The 21,972-nt window shown below is 33.7% G+C and overlaps 1 protein-coding gene across 3 annotated transcripts; it reads right to left on the bottom strand.

Annotated features, from left to right (window-relative positions):
* On the bottom strand, window positions 1-15,612 carry LOC114307529 (MBOAT (membrane bound O-acyl transferase) family protein). Of its 3 annotated transcripts, XM_028252919.2 has the most exons (19): window positions 15,348-15,612; window positions 15,166-15,221; window positions 13,086-13,267; window positions 12,933-12,981; window positions 9,882-9,985; window positions 9,702-9,766; window positions 7,490-7,560; window positions 4,595-4,654; window positions 4,374-4,487; window positions 3,687-3,811; window positions 3,541-3,592; window positions 2,497-2,559; window positions 2,156-2,265; window positions 1,983-2,075; window positions 1,783-1,864; window positions 1,583-1,660; window positions 821-896; window positions 441-490; window positions 1-361 (listed from the first exon to the last, which is right to left on the bottom strand). In XM_028252919.2, the coding sequence occupies exons 1-19, from the start codon at window positions 15,445-15,447 to the stop codon at window positions 320-322; spliced, it is 1,572 nt and encodes a 523-aa protein (XP_028108720.2). In that variant the 5' UTR covers window positions 15,448-15,612; the 3' UTR covers window positions 1-319. The 3 variants fall into 3 exon arrangements, with proteins under 3 accessions (XP_028108720.2, XP_028108721.2, XP_082770878.1); XM_028252920.2 differs by lacking the exon at window positions 12,933-12,981 and having other exon boundaries at window positions 15,348-15,580; XM_082914752.1 differs by lacking the exon at window positions 1,983-2,075 and having other exon boundaries at window positions 15,348-15,579.
* Between the last annotated feature and the right edge of the window lie 6,360 nt (window positions 15,613-21,972).

Below are 21,972 nucleotides of genomic sequence, written 5' to 3'. Positions count from 1 at the left end.
TTACAGTGGAAAGAAAATACATTGTTTAACAAGAAACATATCTCAGGAATACATTAGCAAGCAAACACAAAACTACACGAGGTCTACAGAGATCTGCAAACAATAGCAACAAACATGAAAATGGAATTGTCTGTTGTATGGCTATCTTTTCAGGTCATTCTCAATAGTTTTCTTCTTAACTTCTAAACAATGCGTAATGTCAGACCTAAACTATAACGAAGATCTTTTACTTTTGTTCGAAAGGACTTTTAATTCACATGGCCCAGCCAGCATGTGCAAACTCTTGGACAAGAAATAAAACCTTGTGGCGCCTTTAATTTTAGTCAGTCCTTTGCTTGGCATCACGGATGTGGAACATGAGCTGCAAAAATAATCAGCCTCTCAAGTTAATTTTTTAAAAACTCATCATCAGGCAACTTCAAAATTACGTGGTCATTTACCTTTGTCCCCACATAAAATGTAACAAACATGCCACCCAGAGTAGGTAAGCCTGCAAAAATTAAAAAAGGGCATTAACTCTGCACTACTTACATAGACTCAGTACACTTGCCACCACGACACAGCTAAATTTAATATCTATTTAGGGAAAAATAATGTTCACAAACTAATGTAGAGCTTTTATGCATAATTCAACAGTAAACTCTATTAGCTAAATATATTTGTTGGGTGCACGCCCAACTAGACATGTCGAGACATATCCGACGCCCTAACGGGCGGCCTCACCCACATGAGTACTTCACAAATTTAGAAGTCTCCATGTAACATAGATACTATAGGAAATGTGTTGCACAAAATAAGGGAGATAATTAAGAGAATTAACCTTCTTTCCGGAGGAATCTTGAAATCAACCAATTCATGCCTGATGGTCCAATCACATAGCCAACAAGGTTAACCACCTGCAGAAATAAAAGCTTCATTATTACCGTATGCTGAATCAAATAGAAACTATTGTTAGAAAAAGAAAAATCTTAGGAAAATAATGGTATAACAGGAAATTGGGGAACATTCCAATTTATAATTCAAGGGAGTTAATTATGTTAATAGAATTTAGATGAAATTCAAAATCATTCTAAAATTCTAATTCTAGATCACACAACCTTCTTTGTTGTTGTTTTTCATTTCTTTTTTTTTTTTTCTTTTTTTGCAGGGCCTTACTACTATTTTACCATAAATACTTTGCTAAATATTAGTGAATAATTCATTTTGCACAATAAAGCTGTGTTTAAGGCTCAAGTTTAGCCCTAGCATGTCTCAACCTTTCTGGCAATAAAGGCAAATACATTGATTTCCTTGGTGGATGAAGACCGCATGAAATGCCACACAAACTTTTTCTTAGTTTCCCTATGAATCTACAAATTTCATCAATTTAGCTTCACTGCAACAACAATACAATTGTTTCTGTAATTTATTAAGTGCAATTCTAGGCATTGATACCCAAAGTGACTCTGCACCACCATACAAGGCATCGCATTAAGATGCCCCATTAGACAAGATGGAAATAATATACAGGCATCACCTGCTAACTGCAATACATTACGAGAATAAATATAAGGATCCAGCGTCAAACAGTTAAAAGACAGACCATTAGTAAAGTGATTGTGATAGCACCAGCAACTGCACTAAGTTCACGGAAAATAAACTCCCCAAAAGCACTCCGCACCTGACAGCAGAAATAATAGCATGAAAAATATGACATTAAAATAATGATATTAGCTAAATTCAAAAAAAAAAAAAAAAAAAAAATGAAGAAGAGAGAGTAGGGGTAAGAAAAATTAATATCACCTGAAAAGATTTTGCTGCTGATTTCACAAGCATTTCTGGGATAAAGAATACACATGTTAACCATGCCCATGAAAGAAGCTTCCTGAAGCCAAAGCAATAAGTTCTTAGATGCAGATCTAATTTAAAATAGATTGCGCTTTAAAATACATACAAAGCAATAATGAGCCAATATAGGAAAGCTTAACAGAAGCTAAGAGTACCACTCTAAATCGTGCCATATGGCGACAAATGTGAAGATGACCCACACATTGAGCAACTTTCTTTGAGAACCACCAAGAGGAATGTACATGTACCTGTAATTATAATCATCAACCAAATATGAGTGTTATAAACAGAAATGTAACAGAAACTCAAGATAAGATGAAAGCTGCACCTGACGAGCCATTTGTTGAAGGAAGCATGCCAAGTTTTCCAAAAGCTTTCCAAGTTGTAGCAATTATTTATACACTTTGGCATATTCTCAGGAGGCTCAATGCCACCAATCTACAATTGCATTAAGTTCATAAATAAGTTTCTTCCTCAAATAATATAAAAAACTAACGCTAACTTTTTTTTTTTTTTCCCCTTTTTTTGATAAGCAAATCTCATGCTAAAATTGTTATGTCGAAGATGCTTATTGATCTGACCTAAGATCAGGTACTGGATACCTTGAAAATGTTGCCGCGGGGGGTAGATAAAAAGGATATTAAAAATAAATTATAGGAACAAACATACCAGTGACCAGAACCTGAAGTAGCGCCAGATTAGAAAAAACTTGAGCCACATGAAGTTTAGAACCTGTTGCATTGTAATCAACAGAAGTGATACTAAAATGTTAAAGTTCTATCATTCCTGGATGTTCAGAGAATATACAGTCCCCAGGTTTTCTGACTGGAAATTGTGAAGTCAATTGCAATACAAAGGAGTTGTGTGCTCCAACTTTAAACAGAACTAGCATGAGGAGATATAATCCTTGAAGAGGTAATTGGCATTTTGTCATATGGTTATAGGTTTCACATGCAAGATGAGAATAGAAGTTGTGCACTTCACTTTTAGAGAGGAATATTTATGCACCAAGTTTCAGCAGCAATTCATGGATTTAACAACTTGGGATTCAGAAACCCTCATTCCTTTAGAAGCAGTCCTGCCTGGCTGAATAACATCTTTAGGAATAGAAATTTACAATTACTGAGTTTGTAAGGATAGGCTGATTGGGTATTCTCAAAATGAGGATTATTATTCCAAATTGATGCATAGAACGCAGATCATATCCCAAAATAACTCCCCCTTCTAATCCACTTTGGCACATTTTCTTCCTAGCTTTTGCAAAGAATTGGGTCATGCCCTAGGGTACTTGTAGATTGACTGTCTGTAGGTTTGCCTACACTAAGCTTTAAAAGCCTTATCCCATAGAGAGTAGTCATAGATGCTATATATTATAGTTCTTTGAGAGGATATGAATAGGATGATCTTTCTATGGTATCAAATCTGCCGTACACACTGCAATATGGCTTCCTAGACGCCGATCTGTAACACAAAGGCCAGTTTCCATCATTGAAAGTGGCATCTCTGTTTGCGCACATTGGAGAAAGTAATTTAATTTATGTCACACATGGTTCTATACCTTTTTATCTACATCACATGTAATATTAACTATTCTACCTAAGTTGTCTTGATCATAAATAAAAACTGATCTGGATTTGAATAGTGGACAATAGAAAACTAAGCCACCTGGCATTCAATCAAGTACTACTCAACTATCTGCGCATCAATTCTTACCCCATATCCAATGATGAAGACGTCCATCGGAGATAACTGTTTCCACAAGCCACTAAATGATGCAGTAACACAATTCAGTCAGAAAATAAGACTCAATACAATTTAACATTCATGATAAGATACAAACTTGAGTTTTAGCAGCCAACCTTATAGCACATGCATTGTAGTAGAATAAATGTGTCATTAATTCCATTAGGAGAAGACTAAAAAACCAGCGCAACCCATACCAAGCCACTCCTCTCAATGAATAGTTTTTCTGAGGCATATCTAACTGCAAAAAGTAAGTAAATACAAAATCAGTTTGCCCAATAATTCTGCCAACAGACCTTAATTGATATCAGACAGGAAGATTGAACAAAAAAAAATTGAAAACAAAATGTCAAGGCAACAATCAAGAGTAAAGTGAAGGAAAATCCAATAGTACGTTGGAAATAATTAAAAAAAGTATCAGAAATTATTGATTAACATTTCAAATTAATCATTGCTTCTAGATTCATAGCTCCAATGATACATGGTGCCAATTTTTTTTCTTTCTTCTTTTTTTTGTTTTTTTATTTTTTGTCTGAAAAGGAAAAAACGAAAAGAAAAATAAAAGGACCAGTTAGCCACTTTTCAAAATATTTGAATTGTGGTTTTAAACATCAAACCCAAACAACTTGTGGCTCATTCTAGCAATCATGATAATGCATAAAAATAATTATCTCTGCACCTTTCAGTAAAATGAATGTAAAAGTTAGTAGCAGAAATGAGTCACATCTATGGTAAAAAGAAATTTCAAACAAAATAAAGAGAGAATTAGTATAAAACAAAAAGAACAATTATAAATAACAAACCTGTGAAGCAAATGCATTAAAGCTTAGAATTGGTCCAGCAATATAGAGGGGAGCATATACCAAATAACATAAGTATATACTGAAAGAGAAATTATCATTCTGGACGTTTCTCTCCTGGGAAATATAAATTCAGACAAATGAAGATATTAGTCCTGAAACTAGCCATTAAAAAAACTAGCAAGTACACTTATACTAGAACTCATACTGAAGTAACAGACAACCTGTAATAGCAGGTAGCAAGTTTGTCCTGATGAACATCTAGGGCAATTTTGAATGTGCTTCTGCAATCAGGATAAAGGTCAAATATCAATAAGACTAGCATCAAAATAAAGAATGGATAATTCCAACTACTACTTCCACGTGGCTAAACAAGAAGTATAAGTAATGAGAATAAAGATAAAATTATGAACCCAAAAAAAGAATCAAATTATAGAAATAAGAAACTACATCAGTCCATATGCACTGTTATCCTGACATACAAAACATAAGGAAATTACCAATAAAGTCAAGAGTATAGCTTAAGAATACTGACTTTATAGTGGAACATGGACATAGTGTAGTGAACATATAGAATCCAAAGCAACTGACAGGCGGTAAGCTTCTTGTGTTACACTATTGTGGGCAGTACAGAATTTCCTGCCCTATGTTACAGATACGTTGCCATATTTGTGTTATCCAGTATTCCATGTGTCTACACATCCAGGGGCTAGAATCATTTTTCGAAACAGTATATTCCTAGCTTTATTTGCTGCAGTCTCCCTGCTTTACAATTTCCAGCCTTCGCTGTGAGAATTACAAATGTCATTAGTTTACTTGCCTATTGAGAAAGGAGATCTAGGAGTTTGGAAGCTTGACTCATTTAAAAAAGCATTGTTCGGTAAGTGGCTTTGAAATTTGCTTTCGAGAGGGAGATTTTGTGGAGACTAGTGGTGGAAGGAAAGTACATGGATCAATGAAGTAATAGGTCCACAGATTTTGTGGCTAGTTTGTATGGGGTAGGGTTGTGGAAAGGCATTATGAGAGTGTGCCACTTTGGGATGAGTTTTGCTAAATCTTCTTTAAGATAGGGAATGGAAGCAGGGAGAGATTCTGGCTGGACCCATGGTGTGGTCAAGGATGGATCTAGGGGGTGTAGGAGGGTGCGGTCACACCCCCAAAATTTTAAAAAACTATGCATATTATACTAGTGATTAGTAAGATAATTTCTAACTGGAATACTTCATGCCTCCAAAATTTCAGTCGTTTGCACCCTCCAAATTATTTACATAACAAAATTTTAAAAATAGTTTCTAAATTGAGTTTTATCAAATATTGATGTATTCTATCTATTATATGTATTATTTGTTATATTTCTATATTGTTTAGAGAGTTACTCATGTTCTTTTATTTGTTACTATTCTTGTTTTATGCTCATAAGTCATTTATGTTTTTTTTCTTCTTTTATAAATTACACTTATGAATCTTATTTTGCATTCATTTTTGCTTGTTCAGTCTCTAGAAATAGGAATATTGTATGGAAATAAAAATATCGTTTACTTCAACATGACATTCTTAAAATAAGATCATAAAATTTAATACCGCTTATTGAAATGGATTATCATTATACTCATAAAAACATACATTTTCAATTATAATTTTTTTTTTCAAAACTAAACTGCGTAATAAGATGGAAGATGATTTTGTAACAAGTTACTTGATCATATTGATTGTGAAAGATATTAATTAAGGTTTTGATGTCAAGCCTATTATAAAAAGTGGCGATTACAACATTTTCAAATAGTTAACTTTAGTAGACAGAGACACAGTAATAGTTAATATTTTGTTAAGTTAATGCAGACAAAAGAAATATGTCAAATTATATTTTTGTTCTCAATTATGTTGACAAAGAATGTTCGATTGATAGTAATATTATTCATTTTTTTGTGCTGGTATAAATCAAAATTTAAAATTTTATAATAATTTTTTTTGATGAAAACTTACATGTGTTTTTGCCTCCCCAAACCTCAAATCCTAAATCCGTCCCTGGGTGCAGTCACATACAGTTGAGAGAGGTCTTAGCTGATTTATACAAGTTAGCTTTGAATTGTAATGCATCAGTAACGGACTATCGTCCAGTTGGTGTGAATATGGTGTGAATAGTGTTGTGTGGGTTCTATAGTTCCCGAGGGTGCTAAATTTTTGTAACCATAAAAAAGTTGGTTTCATTTGTTGAAAAAAAAATTCTTTCCTTCCTCCTTTTGCTACACCACCTCCGACCAACACCCACCACTCATCACCACCACCGGCTACCCCCACCTCTGACCACCACTGACGATGACCTCCTTCAACAACTACCTCCAATGACCAATGACCATCTTCAACCGTTGGAAACCACCTTCGGCCACCATCTTCCTTGGTCGGCAACCACCTTCAGCCATCGCCAACCACCTCCAACAGCCAGCCACCTCCACTCAACTGATGACCACATCCGGCCACCATCTCCCGTCGGCCACCCCTTTCACTTGTTTTCAAAACAGAATTTTAAAACATGTGTACCAAACATATTTTTTGTTCTTGTTTTTACCAAAAATAAACATAAAAATGTTTAATGTTTTTGTAAATTAAAAAAGAAAAAAACTGTAAACTTAACCAAACGGCAACTAAACGGGCCTAACTGTTTTTGTTGCCAAAAAAAGGCAACAATTTTCCAAATTTGAGGCAACAAAAAAAAAAGATGGTTTCACTTGTTTTGAGGGGAGAAAAAGATGGTTTCCTACAATTCAATAAACATCTTTTCTTGTTTTCATTTTTATTTGTTTTAAAAACATGTGTGTTTACTAAACATGTTATTCGTTTTTGTTTTTAACCAAGAAAAAAAACATGTGTTTCTCGTTTTCTGCTTACACAAAATTGACAGCATTGCCCAATACTACATTAAGAAATGTGGATGAAATACGTCCTTTAGAGAGGTGGCATCTCGTTATAAACAATCACTAATATGAAATAGAAATTTTAAAATCACTTCATTTGGTAGTGTCACAGATTAAACTAGTTTGAAGTTTGGGAAAAAATAAGCAACTCGACAGAAAAACACCAACAAAGACTTCTATAGAAGAACATTGCAGTAGAACAAATACCTTTTGATCGAAACGAGAACTACGAGATGCCCAATGGTAGTCATACCCAAAGCTTATCAGGCGCAAAATAACTGTCAACAAGACAACCAAATCAAATTTTGTAAATTGGAACTAATTAAAAAAACATAATTTTCATTCGTGACAAAGTCAGTAAAGAAATGGTTTTGTGCTACTGGATAAGGATGTCATTACCAAGATTATAATATTACAAAGCCATATATATATATATATATATATTTTGATAAATAACCACACTTTATTAAAAGGTATCAAGATGATGCAAAGAATACAAAAATGGAAGCCCTTTAGACTTGAATTCATGTTCTCAAACTAGGCAGCCTGATCATTCACTATTATAGCAATCTCCATACTAACTGTATGTATATTTTTTGAATTGTTCTAATAGGATTAATATTTCTGAGACTTCACTTATCAGGAAAATAATTCTGAGTACTTTAATTTATTATTAATAAACTATTTGGCTCAATAATCATGGCCATAAGAACTCCTTTCATGTTTACGCTGTAATTCCCATGGATAGTGAAATGATAATAACCCCACGCCATGCTCCCCCCTCCCCAAAAAATAAAAAACCAAGAAAAAACTGGCTGGGATTGAAATTCCTTGAATGTTTTTCTATCCTATTCCCTAAGAAAAGGATTACCATCTTTGTACACAACAAATGTGGCCCAGTCCTGTGGGAAATTCAACAAGATGCCAATTCCCAACCTTGATTCCCACAAGCAAATGTGCACTAGATGTATAATCATCACCTATATTGGGGCCAATGAAGAAATTGGCTGCCATCTCACAAACAGTGATGCTGGATTAAATGTATATCATGCAAAGAGTAGCTCTGGTACCGCTGGAGCTATTTGGTTGATTTCCTAGCAAATCTAAGCAGCTCAACAGACAAATGAATACAGATCGGGGAGAAGTGAAAAAAACAGAATTGACTCCAAAGAAAAAACTGCCATTCAAGAGGAACTAAAAATTTTCATGTAATTATCAGATATGGTGATGGCTCCATTTTTCATCACAAGACCCATTTGCAACCACGAATATAGGAAGCCATATGGAGTGCCTAAACTAACTTAAGAATATACATCATTCTATCCAGCAAAGAGCAAATATATTGACCCAACTGCATGGAATTACAGAGACAACTAATAATCTCTGCTTTCTAAAGAACTCAATTGAAGGAAAGCAGTCAGCTAACAATGTTTCTTCCCAATTGCTTAGGTTTTCTTCATCAATTACACAAGTCAAGAAACGATGGATCTTGCTACCTGCTTCTATGGGAAAAGAAGAACATTTAAAACAAAAATTTTCCAAATACAAAGGTTCTTGGTCAATATTCAACAAGTAACAGTAGGTTTCCATCTCTTCTCAAGAAACAACAATGCTACTTGCTCTCAATTTCAGAAGTGGAAACTCGCTACTGAGGAAGAAAACTGAATATTGTGACTTGTGAGTAACATAGTAAGAGGAAAATGGATTTCCTTGCAAGTTGCAACAGTTTGGTGTTAAACAAGTATTTTCTCTTCTAAAGATGAACCATGAAAGTACTGTCAAGCATTAAATATGATTGCACAAGATCAGACTTCAGTCAATTGAAAAAATGATTTTCTCACGAATCCATGCAGTAGAAAATAAACAGAAAGAAATGGCAACAAAACCTATGGCCTGTCCAGCTATGGATTTCCGATCCTCACAATATGCATAAAATTCAGCTAAAAAAGGGTGACCCAATGCACAAGACTCCCACTATAGCGAGGTCTAGGGTGGGCAAGAAAAACACAGCCTACCCTCATTTCTAGAGAGGAGGTTTCCGTAACTCGAACTTGCACCACCAAGGACACTAACAGCAAAGCTTGTAGTTAAGCATGGGTAAACACAAAATAAGGTCATTGAAAGATATAACAAAGCAATTCCCTCTTACACTAACGGTAGTGACAATAGACAGTCATATAAGTCAGATATGAGAACCATATGGGTAACTTTTTCCCATAGAACTGGAAATACTTTACATAGCATTATTATGCCTGGACTGTGAGTAGTCTAACATATTACCATGATCAGAGTCATTACTGACATAATATACAGAAGAAGGAGATAAAATATGAGATGAAAAGTTCACAGACATGCAGATGAGATGTTCAAAAATATCATCCCACTGAATTCCCATAAATGAAAGAGGCAAAACAAATACCAAAGTTAAAGCAGATATGCCATCTAAAGGTACCACGAAAGTTGTCCAAATAAGCCCAATGTTGCCTGTCCACAAGAGGATAATAAAATCATGAGTAGAAATACAGATATAGCATATAATAGAGGAACGATATATCTCACAAGAATCAAAGCAACTAGTCATTAACATGATATAACTCACCCAAAACTGGACCACCGATACCCCTCATAGACACGGTTACATATAAGAACAGATATGTTGAAAACCCAGAGTATAAATGGAAAATACTTTCTGTGTCCAAATATCTGCAGAAACAAAAATCTGATAAAATATGACAACAATTAGAAGCATTACTTGATGGTGCTGATAGTGATGCTACAAAATTCAATCCAAAGAATACATTATAATTTAAGAATTTAAAATAAAATAAAAGGAGTATTATATAATTTTAACATCTCCACAAATTCAATGATTGTGCAACCTGTCACTGTACCTTAATGTCCAATAGAAAATTTTGAATTCAGCAAAACTTGAAAATAAAATTGAACATATCCAAAAAAGCAATTATACCAATAGTAATTTGTTTATGAGTAATGCTACAGTGACCATCTATTTCTACCATCATATCTTACCATATGATGTGTCAGTCTAATTGTCAGCACTGCATTGGAGATATACGTAAGTCATGGGACCCATTAAACCAATATTGTGTTGACAAGATGGTAAGAATAATATGGTATAGAAATGTGGGAAGTGTAGCAATATTGTTTGTTATAATATTTACATTAACAGTTTATCATTCTGTCTGTATCTCTTCTGAAAAACGATACAGGAATTTTCTATATTTCACTGCCATTTCCATATATTCAAAACTTTTTCAACGTTAGGTGCCGTTTGATAACACTTACGTTTTTAGTTTTCTGTTTATATTTACAAAAATTTTAAAAATTCAAATAAAAACTTGTTTGGTAAAATTTTTGATTTATAAATCAGTGGTCTCAGTTTATAAATTTGGCCAAAAAATGAAAGCACAAAAAATGTGTTTCCATTTTGAGTTTTCAGTTTTTTTTTTTATCACCCAACATTAGCCACCACCCGCCACCATTTTCCACCACCGTCTTCCGCTACCACCACCCACCCTCCACCACTACCTGCCACCACCACTCACCACTCACCTGCTACCACCAGCTACCACCCACCCCTCGCCGCCACCACCACCCACCACCTGCCACTACCATTCACTACTCGCCACCACCACCCACCACTTACTTGCCACCACTACTCACCACCCACCTGCCACCACCAGCCACCAGCCACCTGCCACCCACCCGCCGCCACCACCACTACCACCACTACCACCACCACCACCACCATCACCCGCCACGCACCTGCCACCACCACCACCACCACCACCCATTTGCTACCACTTACCACCCGCCACCGTCACTCACCCACCCACCACCACCACCACCCGCACCCGCCACCCACCTGCCACTACCACCCACCACCCACCACCCACCACCACCACCCACTCGCTACCACCTACCACCTGCCACCGTCACCCACCCACTCACCCACCACCACCACCACCGCCGCCCGCCATCTGTCACCCACTTGCTACCACCACCTACCACCCGCCGCCACCGCCACCGCCACCACCCGCCGCCACCACCCACCACCCGCCACCGTCACCCACCCACCCACTACCACCAGCCATCCGCCACCCACCCGCCACCACCACCACCCACTCACTACCACCCACCACCCACCACCCCCACCGTCACCAACCCACCCACCCATCACCACGACCCGCCACCCGCCATCGGCCACTCACCACCCACCACCCGCCACCCGCCACCCACCACCATCCGCCACCCACCACCACCCGCCACCAGCACCTCCCACTCACTACCACCCACCACCCGTTACCGTCACCCACCCACCCACCACCACCACCACCCACCCGCCACCACCCACCACCACCAGCTACCCACCACCCACCGTCACCAGTTTCCACCACTTTCTTCCACCGCCACTTGCCACCACTTGTCATTTCTCACTCTTTTTTATATTTTTAAATTTTTTTAAACATTTTGTCAATTACCAAACGCGTTTGTAGTTTATGTTAGACAAAAAATAAACAAAAACCAGTTTATAAAATTTTTGTAAATATAAACTGAAAACGTAAACGTCACCAAACACTAATAGTTCCATAAATCTTAGCATGCCAGCTTGAGGCTCGTTTTTATTACTTACTCATTTTTGGTCTATGTAAATCAGAGATAGTCTATGTAAATCATATGGTGTGCTAACGATTCGTAACAATAGACCCATGTGATATTCAACCTGAAGTTCTGAACTACAATTTGAAGCCCTTCTAGGAAAACCAAGCTTTAAGTAGAATCTTAACATTACAATGAGTTCATATTATTTAGATTTAGATTTAGATTTAGAATTGTCTTCCTATTTGAATTTTTTGTATAAAATTCATGAAAATAGGAGCTGGGATGCAATTTTGGAAGTTAGGTGCCTTATAAATTTGATAGCTCCTCCCTCCTGTGGCAGTAAGGCATATAGGTTTAGGGTTAGTAAATAAGTCTATATAAAGGCTTAAACAAAAAAAATGTTAAAAGGGATGATGACATTGGACTTCATTATACTGTCAAAGATTTTTTTATCTCCATCATCACCCTTTTCTATCTTACATCAAGATGCATGGAAGTCACTTTTGCACCCTTCTTGGAATTCTTTTTTGCCTTACTCAATCTCCTCTTTCTCCCTCTTGATTCCTTTCTCTTTCAGTTCTCTTAAAGTTTATAACCCCAGACGTGGTTTAATTCATGTAGCTAAATAAAAGTCCCAATTAACAAATAATTAATTGTCAATTCCAACTTCCAAGTAGTCCAACTTTATGAAAGGTAATAAATTCTGTACACATTACAAGCAAATTCAAGCATCAATTATTAGTAATGACATGTGAATATCTTTTACATAGTCAAAAATGATGCAAAAGAAATTCTACTTCAACTATCAATGTAAAATACTTATGCATACAGGAGTAACGACTTTATTACATTAAATTTATTGTATCGTTCATGAAAATTTCATCGAGTGTAAGAAAATTGCTTGCATGCTCGTCAATATTCTCCATGTTGTCTATATATTACCTATTCCTTGATGTTGTGAAACAACAAAAGTAAATATAAACATTAAGAACAACAGGAATGCATCCAAAACTAGCAAAACATGTACCTTTACTAGAAGAAAATTAACTGAAGCAATCGAAATGACAAAGATGACGCTACAAAGAAAACAAGCAATGAAAAGAAAGTAAGGGAAACAAGATGAATTAGGAAGGATAATGATAAATTTATGATCACTACGAATAGAGGCTAGAGCACATACCAAGCTCCGTGTAGATATGATAAATAAGCCAAAGATATCAAAAGCCAAACTATGGACATTCCCTTTGCTTTTAAATGATAGAATGTCCTCAACATATTGGCCACCAGTGTAAAAATTCCAAAAACGATGGTAAGAATGGGTAGATTTCCACGGAAGTTTCTCCATTGGGCATCAGAAACATCCTACAATAGAAAAAAGTGAGACAGCGCGTATATTAGGCCAAAAACAATGGTACAAGGAAACATGTTTGTCACTCACATGGATGTTATGTCATCATACCAGCACAATCGGGTATAATTACCACCCAAATATATAAGACTATCATCAAGAGTAGGAATATTGTTTGGATCACAAACAAAAATATCTCCAAACAGATGGATTTACCAATAGGGGAAACACAAAGAAAACAATGAAAAGAAAGAGAGCACAACAACAAAATAACAGTGGGTTTATATTAAGACAAAGTACAGCCTTCTTGCAGGTATTGGTCCACATTGCTATAAATAAAAATAGATTCACTTATTAAACATTTCCCACTTCTTGGGAATTGATTTTGAACATAAAAATGAACAAATCAGATGAAAATATAATAAATTATCAAATAAAAGAAAATTAAAAATATAGATAACTATCAAAATTGATAAACCACATCAACAAAAAAAAAAAAAGAAGCAAAATGAATCCAAAACTCGGGAAAAATATTTCATGCCTTAGTCATTGCTTTGAATCATCAGTTTTTGTCAATAAAAAGGAAAGTTAGTTCTCAAGGATGTATGTGTTCAGTATGTTACATGTACTCGGGTATGAGTATCCGGTGCAGCCTGCAGGTGTGTATCCAAGCATCAGGCCTTCATAAACTTAAATTTTAGGATCTTGGGATACATATTCAAAATTAGATATGGGAATGGGGATACGTCATATACACATATATATTGCATATTGTATAATATTCTAGGAAAAAATATTGTAAATTATGTAAATATATACTAGAAATTAAATAAGATTAAAAAAAAATATGAAATTTCTATCTTTGATTCATATGAGAGGCTAAAAATATTATTTCACTAACTCAGGTGAGTTTCTTCTTCTTCATATGTTGCAACAAATTAAAGGATTTGAGTGTCTAAATTGGGTATGCGTATCGGACATATATCCCACACCCTTACCCTTGTCATATCCAATGGATATGGGTACTTTGGGGGAAATAGAAGAGTCACTGTAATTAAAGTTCTATCTTCCTATTCCATGAGACACAGACACCAACAAACTGTTAACAGTACAAAGTAAATATATATACATACATATAACAAAAAAGAAACACATGCTTAGTTTGATTTTGTTTGATTGGTAAATCTAACAAAAAAGATGCAGCCACATTAAATTCTTCTTGGAGTATTTCTCTTGTTGACCTCTCCAGGTGGAGAAAGAGCTTGACTGTTGTGAGACATATACTTCATGCTTATGCTTATAGTTATGCACTTTGTGATGGTCAAAAAAGTCCAAAAAAAGAGAGCCAGTTTTGTCCATATGTCCTGAAAGAGTATGGCATTGACCAATCTTGCATATTTCAAACTTAAAGTAAGTTCCCCAAAAAATATTTCAGGTGAAAGAGGCATCACTAACATGACTCTATTGTCCTTACCTCCACTGCTTGAATCTCCTAATGACGGCAATAATTTTACACCATTGATTGCTCACTTAAAATTTCTTTCACAGCTTTCCATTAAATTTTATGAACCGAACAAGTTCCAAACGGCTGAACCCCTTCTTCTTTGAGACTCACTATCCCATTATTAATATTATTTATATTTTTTTTAATCATGCATGGAACTATAAATTGTCCTCCACCTCGTGAATTTTTAACTACATTAATGATCAAACACTGATTGGAACCCAAAACAAGCCCTTCAATACCATATCTGCTAAGGTTTATTATTTCAATCAAAGACCAATGTATTACAAATCAAACACATATTACTCAACTACAGATTCCTAAAATTTCTACTCATTAACTCATAATTTGTTGCAATCAAATAATCCTGAAATGACAATTTTATCAGTTTAACAATACAATACATACATTTTGCCGATCCCCGATCCATCCAGGACGCAAACCATAAAGTTTGTCGTAATGATCTGCAAAAACAAAAACAAAAACAAAAAATAAATTCAAGAAGAAATCAAGATTACCAAATACATGAATGAAACATACAGATTTAGAATGCATAGAGAGAGAGAGAGAGAGAGAGAGAGAGAGAGTACCGTGAGAAAGTTGGAGGGTGCGACGAATGATGATGACGTAGAAGAAAAAAGCGTAGAGAATGAGGAATATGAACTCTCTTCGCTGCCAACAGTTGTCCATGGCGTTCCTCGAACCACAGAGCAATGGCCTCTCACTCACTCTCTCTGTAGAAATGAGAGATTTTCAATTTGGATTGTTATCAGGGTTGAAGAAGATGAAGTGGAAGTGGGTGGGTCAAGTTTAACCCCAACCCGAATGAAGTATTATTATTCGAACCAGGTTTATTCGGTGCGGTTGGTTGAGGATTTGAGGAGACATTTAGAGAAGGGAAAAAAAATGTTAATAAAATATATTTATATTTAATTTAATTATATATATATATATATATTTTAAATTTTTTAAACCCAACATGGGAAATTATTAAAGAGTAATGTTAAGAATATTAAGGTAATGTTTAATTTGTGTTTAGAATTATGATTTGGGTGTGGAGTTATATTTAGAGTTTGTGAATTTTAGAATTATGATTTGAAAATAAAAAAATTTGTTTGTTCATGAGTTTTGAAAAGAATTTTGAAGTATGATTTGAATTGAGTGTTAAATTTTTGAAATGAGTGTTGAGTTTGTGAAAAATTATTTAATTATAAAGTTTGAAAAGAGTTTTCAAAATTTAATTCAAAAACTTATAACTTATAATAGGGGTGGGCGCGGGTCGGTTGCAGCCACGGAACCTCCAATCCGCCATCCGTCCGCCAGATTGGCGGATTGAAGAAAATCAATCCCCATCCGTCCGCTAATCCGGCGGATGTGGATTGAGCGGTTTGGCGGATGGATGCGAATCGGTTTGGCGGATGGATGCGAATCGGTTTGGCGGTTTAAAATTTTATAAATTTTCAACATAATTCAACTTGTGCACTTCCTCAAAAAAAAAAAAGAAGAAGAAGAAAGTATTACAATCAATGACTTAAAAAAGTATTACAATCACTGTATACCTTATCCAAAGAAATCAAGTTTAAAACTTTAGAATATCACTATCACTGCATGCCTTATCCACATGTTACAATCACAGCATGATTCATCCACATAAAGTATTACAATTTGTGATTCTTAAAATATAATAACAATTCATATCACCAAAACCATGAACAGAGCAGTAGTAAAGATTGTATGTCTCTGTATTGTTATATCTATATATATGTTTTTGAAAACAAAAAACCAACCAGTATATATCATATTTTCTATTTATTATTTTTAGAGCTAGATTAAAAACAAAAAAATATAGATAAATAATACATTTATTTTTTTCAATTCAAAAAATATATTCAAGTTGAAAACTTTTTTTCAACAGAATATTTAAACTCTTTTTCAATTGAAAACACAAACATAATATTTATATAAATTGAAAATACAAAGTCCTATAAATTATTAGGGGTGCTCACGATTTGGCGATTTGGCGGTTCGGTTCGGTTCGGTCGGTTTTGGCAGATCGGTATATCCGCTGCTCACCCCTAACTTATAACTAAACACACAAGCTGATAAAAAAAATAAATAAATAACTAAACACACAACTTAAAAGTCCATTGATAATTCTATTCAAAACTCATAACTGAACTCTTTTTAAAATTCAATTCAAATAAATATTTATTGACAAAAAATATTTTTTATTTAAAAAATTAGAAAGATTCTGAAAATATTTTTCTATTTAAAATATTAAAGCAAAATATTATTATTTTTTATTTTTTAAAAATTACTGTGACAAATTAATTTTTATTTCAAAATATTTTTTTTGTTAATTTTAAATAAATGTGCAAGTAATTTGTCATTTCGGTTTCAAAAAAATATTTTCTATATTTAAAAATATCAAAACCAAATATAATTTTTTTTTCCCAAATAAAAGGTGCCAATTGCCAAAAAAAAAAAAATATTGTTCTGGTCAACCGGCCGGACAACCGGATAGATCCAAAAATTCAAAAACTGTCTAGGCGTATGTTTGGGCGAACCACTGGGTAGACCAAAAATTCAAAAAACTCTCTAGTTTACCAAACATGTTTTCAAAATGTGGTTTGAAATTGATTTGGAATCATGATTTGAAAACTATAAACAAGCAAATGGTTGATTATTAGTATGGAATCATGGTTTGAAACACATACCAAACACAGCCTAAAATTTTTATCAAATATTTTATCAAATATCTCACATGGGGTGGGTCCTACATAAGTGTGGGGTCTACATCGATGTGAAACATTTGGTAAAAGTAGAAATTTTGGGGTCTCTAGTATTTTTCATTATTAAATATTCCCAGGATACCACATGTTTGTACTCTCTAACCAATCATCATTCAACATGCCCCCTCATATTTTCAATCACCCAATACAATACCTCATCTTATCCACCATTCATAATACTATAGAATACCCCATGTTCATACTCTGGAATTACTAAATAATTACCTATCAAACACAACGTCAGACTATTTTTGTCTTTTTCTTTTTTCTTTTTTGGGTAAATTACACTTACACCTCTGAGATTTGGGTTTAATACATATCACCATTAACGTTTGAAAAATTACACTAATTTTCTGCCATTGTAATTATTTAAACAGAATAAAAACATTGAACTCATGCACTCTCTCTTTTCTTACTTTACTTCCTTTGTTTTTTTTTTTTTTCCTTTCCTTTGCTTTATTTAATATATATATATATATATATAATTTCCTCTATTTTTCTACTAAAAGTTGTTACCCTTTATATAAGTAGGGGTTTGTGAAATGAAATTATTAACCACGGGGATGAGAATATAATTTTCAAAATGTCAGAAAGTGGAATGCAGTTGGACCAAATCTTAGGAGTGTTAGTGTAATATACCCTTCTTTTTTTTCCCCAAAACGGCTATGTTTTTGTCTTCTGTAAATCCTTACTCTTGTTTTCTAAACTGGACATGTGACGACCCCACTGCGTACAATGATTAACACTTACTTAATTAAGGAGATTTGAATTTTAATTGTCAATTGTTCTAATTTAATATGAGATTTATGAAAATTATGGAGACTGATTTGTATATGACTCTATTGAGGATTTATTTTCGAATTAGAAATTAAAAGCCTAAATAGCTCAAGAGAGTACAAATGGTAAATTGAATTATTTTAATTTTGAGTATCGGACCATATAAGAGTTTAATTAAATATCCGATTCAGTTTTGATTCAACTTAGTAAAATTAAGATTTGATTAATTGAGTTCAAATTGGAATTAATTACGCTAATATGATTATGAGGTTTAGTAATTGTAATTATTATGAATTAAATTTACTTATGAGATGATTGATTTGAACATGTAATTTATTAATGGAGATTTTGAGTTTGATTTGAAATTGAAGGCTCTAATGAGGTGAGAAACCAAAATTGATGAAGATAATAAGTTTAATTTGATATTTGGAGCCTTTTGAGAGTTTGACTAAAAATCTTATTCAGATTAGGAAAATTAAATATAATTAATTGGACCTTAATAGAAGTCAAATTAGACTAATTAAATTATGTAAGATTTGTGATTAGTTATGATTAATTAATTATGTGTTGACTAAGATTTATTAAGATTACGTGTTGCTTAATTAAATTAATCCTAAGCATGAATTGAAATATGGAAGAATCTAAAATTGTGGGTGTGGGTGCATTGAGCAATTCTCTGTGTGTGTGCATGTGAGTGTTGTTCTGGAGCTCATAGGAGTTGTGCACGTATGTGTTCTGGTGTCATGAAGTTAGTGTGTGAGAGTGTATATCATTTGAGAGTGCACTGTGTTGAGAGTGTATTGACATCTTGGAGCCCATTCATTACCTCATTCGGATGGAGTAAACCGAGAGAGAGAGAGAGAGAGAGAGAGGGGACCATCTCATTTTTGCTGGGAGGTTGAGGAGCTCACCAATTCACTTTAAAGAGAAGAAGAAAAGAAAGCTTAAGGAAAAATAAGAGATTGAGAGAGAACTCAAAATTCAACAAGTTGAGGTAAATTTCTTATTTAATTCTTATAAATAATTCACCTAATACTTGAAATCAAAAAGGATCTAGGTTCAATTTCATGTAATTGAAAAGAAATTAGTAAGAAGATGATGAATAGTAAACTAAATTCATATCCATGGTTGCATGTCTCATGTTTCATCATTTTTTAACTTGGTTTTGAAGGTCTTACATACATAAGAGTATATATATCTTGCGTGTTTTCAAAAAAAATTCATGGCTCACATGTTTAATGTATGTAAGAAGAAATAGAATCCAATTGTATGTAATTTTACATATATCGAAAAGAAAAGAATTAAGGTCAATAATTAAGAAATTAATTTAGAAAATTTATCAATTGAGTTTAATTTGTGTTATTTCTCATGAAATTGGACTTCATTTTTATATGCATCAATGAATTTTTAAGAATTTAAGTCATGGCATTTACACTAAGAGTTTTTTTTGCAAATTTGATTACACAAGAGATCTCAACTAAATTTAGCTTGGGTATGACAGGGTAATTAAATGGTTAATATGCATTATCAGACTGTGCTTGGGAATATTGACTAAAGGGTTGAAAATCAACCAGGTTGACTAATTCTAAAGAGTGCATATGTTCTTTAACAAGTTTATCTTTTAAGGGGTATTTAGTATGAAATTGTTTTGACTGTTGTTTAAGCTGCTTATTTTCTAAATCTGAACATTCTACGTCAAAATTAGCCTTCTATCTCACGTATTGTAGTCTAAGTTCTCTTACCTGTATCTTTAATTCTCTAATTGTTAGGTGTAATTCTTTGTTTTCTAGACTATGATCTTTTCGTATCTCTTCTTTATTTTCTATTGTTATCTTGTGTGTCATATTTAATTTTTCTAAACAAACTATATAATAAAGTTATGATGCATAATAAACATTGAACTCTCTTATTTTTGGTTGGAAACCAATTACAATAACTGCATCTAGTGGTATCAAATCCTAGTCCAATCCTAAAGTTATGTTGACATTTAGTATCTGGATTGCATTCCATCATCATAAAGAAATTATTATGGGAAGAGGGTATTCCTATTTCTTGGATAAGTTGTCCTAAAAGATTGTCTATATCAGTATCACTTTCTGAATCACTATCTGAACTTAGGGCTTCTATTTGATATTCATAATCACTGATTATGCTATAAATTTCTGAGTCATCACTGTTTATGCTTACTATATCTTCTTCTAAATCTTCTATAATATGTAATATTTCTATCTGTTTATTAGTATTAGGTTTATGTCTTTTTAGATAGTTTTTTGCAAAATGATTAGGTTCTCCACATATAAAACAAGTGCATTTTTTACTATTAGGTTTCCTAACATATCTTTATTTTCTTTTATCTTTCTCTTTTTTAGGTAGTCGCTTTTAATTTATTCTATTAAAAGTTCTACTCTTTCTAATAAATTTTTGTTTTCTCCATGGTTTTCTGTATTTTTTCTTCCAATACTTTTTTATTTATTTATATTTCTCATAATTTTTGTATTTTCTCCTATTATATTTACCTTCATATTGCTGAAGAGTATATATTATGCTGCTACAGAAACCATAGTTTTGTTTTTTCAAATCTTTCTGTATTTTGACTTCTATACATTTTTCTTTAAGCCTGTGAAATGTAAAAACTATTCTAGGTTCTATTCCTAAAGCTCCTCTTATATTTACTTCTCCTAAGACTATTCTTGTTGGTAAGTTTGCATAAGAAATCGACCATTTATTTTCTATCTCTATTCCTAATTCTCCAGGTAATTTCCTAAAATATTTATTTCCTATTTCCTCATCAAAACTTTTTCCAATTCTGGTTACTATGGCTAAATATTCTTTGCTAAAAGGTACAACATATTTCCAACTTCCTAATGTTATCTGATCGAACTCGGTTAATGCTATATTTTGAGTATAATCATTCCTTCTAGAAGGGTCGTATCCTATAAGCATTTCTTTTATAAAACTAGTAAAATTTCATGGGTTATTTCTTAGTCCTCTAAGTTGTCTAATTGTCTCATCGTATTTTCCTTTAAAAGTTAAATATCTATTAAAAGCTGAATCTCCTAAAAGTATTTCCATTTATTCTCACATATCAGTTGATTGAAAGGGATTATTCATCCATGCCTTTACCGCATCTTTTTACCATTTCTCTATCACTTCTTGCCATATCTATGGGTCGAATTTAGCAAGTCTAAAAGGGTTCCTTGGTTAGTTGCTGGTTATAATTGCATACTCATATCTGGTTGTCTGCGCTTTCCATGAAACTTATACTGTTTATTAAGATCTGCTTTACTACATCCTATATTGGTTAGTGGTCTCCTTCCTCCTATTTCATATTGCATTGATTCTACTGGTCCTTCTACCGTATGATGTGGATTGCTAGTTCTTGTGCTTTTTGTTGTTTGAGTGTTCATGTAAAAGGTGTCTTCTAAGTTAGACTGTTTTGGTATTTTAAATATTTTGTTAGGATGTATTTTATCTTCTAAAATATGATCTACATATTCGGTATGAAATTCTTGGTCTAAAAATGATACTGCTTCATAATGGGTATCTCCCCTAGCTATATATTCATAGTATCTAGTATTTTATTCATATCACTTAGGATAAAATTTTCCAAATCTATCTCATCGATGTTATATATCTTATTTTGTGA

Source organism: Camellia sinensis, chromosome 2, assembly GCF_055761805.1.
Source record: "Camellia sinensis isolate YWXY chromosome 2, ASM5576180v1, whole genome shotgun sequence".
NCBI classification, from domain to species: domain Eukaryota; kingdom Viridiplantae; phylum Streptophyta; class Magnoliopsida; order Ericales; family Theaceae; genus Camellia; species Camellia sinensis.
Note: the sequence above shows the minus strand (reverse complement) of the source record. Positions and strands in the feature narration are given on the sequence as shown.